General features: G+C 37.9%; 1 protein-coding gene across 1 annotated transcript; it reads left to right on the forward strand.

The window, feature by feature from the left end:
• Positions 1-150: 150 nt before the first annotated feature.
• Positions 151-7,869, forward strand: LOC139120806 (RING finger protein 145-like). The gene is made up of 2 exons (XM_070685371.1): positions 151-765; positions 5,112-7,869. Exons 1-2 carry the CDS (start codon positions 579-581, stop codon positions 6,767-6,769), a joined length of 1,845 nt encoding a protein of 614 aa, XP_070541472.1. The 5' UTR covers positions 151-578; the 3' UTR covers positions 6,770-7,869.
• Positions 7,870-8,285: the final 416 nt, after the last annotated feature.

Genomic DNA, 8,285 nt, shown 5'->3' on the forward strand with positions numbered 1-8,285 from the left:
AGACATATGATGCATTATATTTACTAAATCGACTTCTATGAATGTAAACATTTAATAAATTTGTTAAGATTGTGATTAAAACTTGAAAAAGTTAACGTTATACATTAAAATGGTATTTCTAGTTTCGTGCACTATGGAGTTGCTTGAAAAAGGATGTCATTGAAACTGTACAGCTGTCGAGGGGCACGTCAGACAAGTTTGCAGTGCAGTGAGCAAGCACTGCATCGCCCATCAGCCAAATAGATGTACTTTTATCAATGTTAGTGATGTCACGGATCAAGACAAGGCCTTGTATATGCTTCGCGGACCCATTACCAAGACAGCTTAGATATCATTAGGCGATCTGATGTGATCACATTCGTTGACCGATACGTAAACAAGATTGTCAATGTCACTTGTCAGGCCCAAAGGATCCATCGTGAGGTCAACGAACTAATGAGGTGCCTGTCTCACAATCACTCAATTCCGAACCACTACTCAGATATATATTATCAATGAATTCGCCATTTTATTCGTCAGCAGTGGAATGTTATTCATGAAATTTCACATTCTTACGTCCAACATTCGGATAACCAGACATGGAAATTGAACCTGCGACAGAAAGACTTAAAAGACTAGCTAACATATTACTTCGAGTTCCAGCCGTTTTTCTCCTGGAAATACTCTACCATGCTGACCTTGTCAACATACTGCAGAGGGAGTCCGCACCGACTCAGTTGGTGTTCATAGATGTGGGTTACGTGGCAAGGATTCTTCAATTTCTTGGTAAAAATACCATTTCACTTTAGGTATAGCGAATATCACAAATAGGCAAGAGTTCCTTTATGCCCCGACCACAAAAAATCACTTTAATTAATCACAGCATGGAGGTACCTCTCTGCTACCTCCATGATCACAGACTTTCCTTGGAAGAAGTACATCAAATACATCTTTGTAAGGGGTTTTGAATTAGCATTAGGGTTACTTAAAAGTGTTGCATATCCTACCTAAGAAAAAATCTGGGGTGGGGGCCTTAAGGAACTCTTTCCTATCATTGTATCCCTTACTGTTATTTAGCTATCTGTATTTCACTCAGCTTGTGTAGGCGGGCAGGTGTGTTAACATGGAGGTGTTACAAATGTACTGGTACATACATGCTTTACTCTGTACTTAACCGTTCTGTACTGACCTTAGCTGTACTGTTCAGAATGTACCGGTAGATATTATTTGTTCTGTGTACTGATCAGGTCAATAATGTGTACCAGGCGACATCAGCTTATCAGTAAAGCTTTTCACCTCAAATAAACCCGGTTTCAAAGTACGACAATTCACATTCTCTATATTTCAAAAAGTCTATGAAATTTTGAGTTACAATAACATCACAATTGAGTGTGATCCTTTCAGTTGGTTAGGGTATTATATTTTAAAGTTTTCACTGACAAGGAATTCAAGCAACAGTCTCTCCATCCTTCATCTATGTCCTAAAAACAGCTGAAACTTTGATGCCAAGAAATACCTCACATAATAGATGTGACCACAGAAAGTTACAACAACAAATCTCATTCAGTTGACACATACACAAGTATATACATTTCAGTAAATCAGTTATAGTAAAGTAATAAACATGACCCTATACTATACAAATGCTGAACTTCACCATGAACTTGCATAATAATTGACTATCTCATACCATCTCCATGCCACCTGTGAGATTTGCCTTATATGAACCATGTCAGCGTTAACTTGCTTCAGACAACTAGGCATAATAATGCATTATAATGAGACTATTGGAGAGGGACAATCCGCATGCGTCATATAAAGGATAATAAGAACAGTACAACACGCTACATACAACATACAGAACATACAACTTGAAAAGAGATACATCAATTGTTTACAAGGTCAGGGCTCGAAATTAGCGGTAGTCCCGCGTCCACAGACTACCAAGTTTCCCTGGGGCTACCAAAACCCATGAAATGGTAGCCAACATGGACTACCAAAGCCTTGGACAATGGTTGACATGATGTTGATCGCGGTGAGATGATCGACATTCATACAGTCAACCAAGCTAGACACAGAAAGGCTAGACATACATGACTTTGTTATGCAAGTTAAAAGGCGACAGTGCAGTCGCATTTGTTGCGACAAACTTTCAATAAAATATCATTATCTGAACTGATGTACTTGGATGACAGGCTCGGGAAATGATCGCCAATGAAAATTCATTTTCATAGTTATTTACTATCACAATCACAATCACAATGTATCAATCACAATTAAACACAAAATTATTCAAACTGCAAAGAAAAAGCTGTAGGGCCATCCAGAAATTACGCTTTCCGAAGTGTACGAGATCATCCCATGAAAGTGTACTTTGGTGGAGAAATATAGCCAAAATTGCCACGAAAGTATTGAGGACATGATTGTACCAAGTTGTCATCCTGAAATTCATGGCCAATCTATTTAGCCATGCTATGTTTGCATGTGCTGAGTGAAAAGTTGATGTCATGGCGAACATCAAAATTTGCATATAAGCTCTGTGTATGTGTGAATAGGTCGGGTCCTCAAACTTTGAGGCGTCACCGTTGTCCACTACACATGCTATACCGTTCTCCTGAGGCTATGATATGCAGGTATTGATGTCAATGACTAGAAAATTCACTTCCTGGATAGAATCATGCTAAATAAATCTTTCATTGTCTAGATATGAATAAAAATATCCTTTACAAAAAAAACTCTTCCTTCATGCATGGACTACCAGACCTTGTCACTGGGCTACCAACTTCAGAAAATGGTAGCCCAGTGGGACTACCAGGGGAAAAAGTTAATTTCGAGCCCTGAAGGTTGAATTTTAAAGTGGCACTCCCACTTGGTAACATTTTAAACACATTTGTTTAATGCCGGCGGTCGATGTTTGACGTGGTGACTGTGCGGATCGCGAGATATAAAACATGTCCTCAAAAAAGTAAAAGTTTGAATTCCGGTGGCCCACCTAATTCAGTTTCCGAACATCGAACGTTCGGCACTGGGGCCATTGTCAACAAATCTTGGGAGTACGAGTCTACGCTGTCGCGTGCCTACGCGGCGTTCACCACCGTGAGGGGTAGGCCCTATGTAAATTTTTCGTGCACAGGCTTTATTCAATTCATAACCAAACTCAATGTATAAATTTTGCAAACATTTATCAATCTTCTAGGGGACAATTTAGATAAAGTAACTGACAGAGGGTAATAAGTGTCAGGAATCGTAGTTTATCGTACGTGTCCAAATCTATTGCCGAGGTGGACGATGCATCTGTCTTGCCGCAACCGGCCCGGGCTACATTCACGCATTGATAATCGATGCATCGATGGTCTGTGATTCAATTCTGGTCGCACACAGATAAACCCTTTCTACAGGAAAACTGTCTAAATATTTAGAGTACATTTGACATCATAAAAACCAACATTTTATCACGGAAACACCATGGATAATCGCGGTCGACACACCTAAGTATAACACATCTTTGCCTTGCTAAGAGCGCACTGCACGAATAGCCGACTCAAGTCAACAATGCAATATTATACAGTGGTGATAGACATTGACAGGATTTCAACATTTTGAAACTGAATATGGCAAAAACTACCTTGACGCGGTAGGAGATGATATCAGTGATATAAATCTGAACTGTACATTTTCTTGCATATTCAAATTGGAAACATTTTTGTGAAACAGAACTTAGTTTCGGCCGACAGGCTGTCTCAGCACTGGCAGACGACAAAATGTAGTAAAATCAGAGAAGGTGAATATTTTACAGGCAAAAAACTGATATCTATGAGGCATTGGTTAAAAATATAGTACAACTGATTGAGAATAATTAAAACGACAAAAACTAAGGAGAAGTTAAAAAAAACTTACCTGAGGTAAAGGCATAATGCTGTGTATTAAAGTCTTCGCAGTGGGAGGTAAATAAATTGCATCGTTAGAACTTATTATGGACTCCCTAGGATATCGTCAATCAACACAACAACAAACCTTCGGGGGATTTCGGGTCATAATCAGAAACGATCGTAAGATTTCGGGATGTGAAAAATACGCTCAGAAAATGGCATGTTTTTACCGATATCTCGCGATCCGCGCACAGTCGCCACATCTAATATCGACCGCTGGCATTAAAAAAATGTGTTATAAAAATGTTACCAAGTGGGAGTGCCACTTTAAGGATTTCAAAAACGGTTCTGAATCAAAACTATTCTTTCAATTTTACAGTCTCCAAAGACCTTAGTGGTACCTGTCCTCATTAGTGCTTTTGATTCTTTCCACAAATCATGATTGAGTTTGCACTTTGCAATTATGCAACCAGTTTCATCTCTAAGACCTACTGTAGGTAGCATTGTCCACCATTTCAACATCAGTTTTCACAAAAGTATTAGTAAGTTGAGTTGTGTGGGGTTTAAATCTGTACGTGTACATGACAAAGACAAAGATCATCATGTCATTGAAATTAGTGATATGTGGTCATAGAAAAAAGACTTCAAAAATCATCACTGCAATGGATTCATAAAGTATTTCAATAAATCATGAAATTCTCATTGCTTCAGGATATTGCTGCTTTCATTTTTTCCTAAATTTACACATGTAGACAGTTTGCAATCTGATGAAAACAAAATTAAACAGGAAAATACTGCGTGGCATGTTATAAACTTAGCCTCAGCAAGGATGTTCCACAAGTGTGAAAATTATGTTGCTAAAGTTCGTATCATGAGATTCACACCCCAAACAATGAAGTACTGATGGAAGGACTGTTTTCATGTGTTTTAGAACTGTGGCAACATTCCTACTTGATATCAATATACAAGTGAGAATCTTTGTAAATTCAAAATTAATGATTTACCACTCATCAACAAAAAACTTGTGAAAAGTGATAACATTTGCCTCATTCACAATTCCTTACATCTTAATCATCAAAGTAAGAAATCCCCCCAGTTTCTCATAACAAATGCTCCTACAACAGGTAACAACAATGCAAAATAAATTCCAATATTTGTCAATGTTTTGTTCATCCATGATCAAATGTGATACATTGCCATCCTTGGAATCATAGTCACAGGAATTTTTTATTGATTTAGTTCTTGTGTTTTTGATCTCAACAGGTTACGTGTCAGCTTTTCTGGTGCAAGTCCTATCATTTGAACAACTATTAAAGCTGTATCGCTATATTCTAACTGGTATGCTAATGGTCCTGGCACATTACCTGTCATCAAAGTACATTGACAATGAACTACAGGCTGGCTACAATGGATCCATCTTTTCAAATTCAGACACTTTTCAGATGTGGATTCTGTTTTTCAGTGTTCAAATCATAATCACCATCCTGTGTACACATTTGATGAAGATGAAGTATTATTTCATGTTCATGGCGTACCTGCTTCCATTGCTTTCCAGACTTAGTACAGTCATTCCATTGACGGAATTGAGAACAGTTCAGACGTTTGCCATGGCGTTCACCACTTTACAGCTTGCATTTTTCATGATACAGCATGTTTGCGTACCATATAACATGGCTATAGCTGGCTACCAGACATTGCAAGAATACATGGAAGTCTACGGATTCATCAGTGTCATTCTTGCAATGTACAGCCGTTTCTTCATACCTGCTGTCTATCTGATATCGTGGTTGGTGCTATTCTGTTTTCAAATTCATGCCTACTTTTCAACAAAAAGCCATCCAATTCTCAGTGAAAACTGGGCCATAATACTGCTGGCAGCCATTGCAGATTGCTGTGATAGTCCATGGAGCTTGGTTGGGCTGTGTTATACTGTCTCATATGTGGCATTTCTAACATTGACTATGTGTAAAGTGTATCTGCAAGGTTTAGAGGGACTTGTAAATCACAATATGTTACATAGAGGCTGGACTGAAGGCATAACATTATTACTGTTAGCTTTGCAAACAGGAGTACTTGAAATGAAAAGACTACAGAGGATTTTTCTGCTTGGGATTGTCTTATTTGTTGTATTTGCTTCAACCATCCAATCCATGCATGAGATCACAGAACCAGTGCTTATGTCATTGACTGCTGCACACAATTACAACCCGCTGTATCACCTCCGTGTGTTGGCAATGTGTCTTTTCCTGTTTTTCTTTCCACTGTACATGACTTACATTGTGTGCACCTTCTTCGAGACTGAGTTCTGGCTACTGATCATCGTGTCAAGTTGTGTGCTGACATCGATACAAGTACTTGCTTCAACAGTGACTTATGCCTTGTTTATGATTGATGGCTATCGCAAAGAACCCTGGGAAAACCTGGATGACCTTGTTTATTTCATCAAAGCCTTCTGCAGAGTTTTGGAGTTCCTGGTTGCAATATCAGTGTTACTGTATGGTGGGATGGAATCCATGTACAGTGACTATAGCATCATTGGTGCATCAGTTATTGTGGTACACTGTTACTTTAATGTCTGGCAGCGAGCACAAATGGGATGGAAAAGTTTTCTGTTACGACGCGATGCAATGAGAAAGGTCAATTCCCTGCCTCATGCCACACAAGAAGAAATTGACAAGCTCAACGATGTCTGTGCAATCTGTTATCAGGATTTAAAATCTGCTAGAATCACACCCTGCCAACATATCTTTCATGCTTTGTGTCTTCGCAAGTGGTTGTATGTCCAAGACAAATGTCCGCTTTGTCATCGACCAATTGTAACTTTGCAAAGCGAAACAGAACATGAGAACACCGCAGATGATGTTAATGTTGGAAACAATCACAATTTTGAGGCTGCTGATAGAAATATTGATGGTGAATAATAATAATGGTTGCAACCTTACATGCTACATGTATATATCATCAGCCATAATGGCTATAAAATTTGCATTATGTAGTTAGTGTATTGCTAGGTTAATTTAACAATAGCAGATCTGATTTGTACTGGTAGATATTAACCCTACCTGTGTAGTGAAAAGTGACCTGTATCCATACATGATAACAGAGAGATGTGTTATCCATGGTTATTTACTGAAAATTATAAGTAACTCTGTAGTTTTAGCAAGGCCTGCTTATATGATGGTTGCTGTATGTACCGTACATGTGACCAAGTTCCGTTGTGCGCATTATGTTTAAAGTACAGTTTATCAGTGATAGTTCCAAGTCATGTTATAGGCAAGAGTTATATACTGGTATAGTGAGCAATGAAGTTGATCAATGCTGTAGATAATGTAAATCATATGTCAATCTTTCAAGCTAGATCTAATACTATATTCGAGTTCCAAACTCAATTTCAGAATGTATGAAAATGTGTTCAGAGAGCTGGTAATTTTTCAGAAAAGTTTGGAAACTTCTGTTTCCAAATAACTAACCATGTGTTTATAATTCTGTAATCCCTCCTCCAAATTATACCATACCTTCAAAGCATAATCTTTAATGAGAGACAATTACTGTACATTATTTGTAATACTTTCAATTGAAAAAATCTCTATTTATTTTTTGGAGTAATTTTTGTTTGGTATTGCTGTTAATAAAAACAATATAAGATGAAACACTGCCTGCACATTTAAACACAGCTGGCAAGCACACCAATGATATTGCCAGCTTTCAGAGTTGGTCAAATACCTTCAGAAACCATTTGTTTTATTCATGTACTGCTGATGGTATGTCAATGTATGTGACTGTGTCATGGCAGATGGTGTCGGTATCACTTACACAAACTTTCATTACCCATCAAGTCTTAAGTTGTGAAAAGTTCAAACATAACGTGATGGTATGCTTTACCGGTAGTTTGAGATTAAAACTTGCCAACAAAACACTGTCATCATTCAATCATTGCAAAAAAGTTGCAAACTTTGTTGCAAAAACTTTTTCATCCAGGCTGTGAAACACATTTTGAAAGCAAATAAATTGAATAAAATGATATCTTGTGGTTTCCACTTTGTTGTATTGAGACAAGTATATCTGTAACTGTGTTTAGTAACATTCCACATTCTCTTTACTGGAACATGGATCATTTTGCTTGTTTGCTGTTCATTTGTGGTTACAGGCTTGTTACTAATTGTGTGACGTCAGACACTACTGCTAGAAATTCAACAAATTTTGTCGGTGTTCCATGCGCGCATATGCGTGGCTGTTATTGTACCCTGGTAGGTTGTAGTGTGAGCAGTCAATATGTCTGTTCTTGTGTCCATCATCTTGGCAGTAACCTATTGAGTTGTATCTCCGTTGTTCATGAATGCAAAATTTTCAAAATGTACTGTAAATTTACAGACAAATATTTATTTTTGCATATCAAATAGAGAACAATGACATCATTTGTTAACAGCCCAATTCTAG

Source organism: Ptychodera flava, chromosome 20 (genome assembly GCF_041260155.1).
Source record: "Ptychodera flava strain L36383 chromosome 20, AS_Pfla_20210202, whole genome shotgun sequence".
NCBI classification, from domain to species: Eukaryota; Metazoa; Hemichordata; class Enteropneusta; family Ptychoderidae; genus Ptychodera; species Ptychodera flava.

Excerpts from the sequence above, each read along its gene's own strand:
- LOC139120806 (XM_070685371.1), top strand. The coding sequence starts at position 579 with ATGGAAATTGAACCTGCGACAGAAAGACTTAAAAGACTAGCTAACATA. Across the intron at positions 766-5,111 it reads AAGGATTCTTCAATTTCTTG|GTTACGTGTCAGCTTTTCTG; the intron begins GTAAAAATACCA and ends TGATCTCAACAG.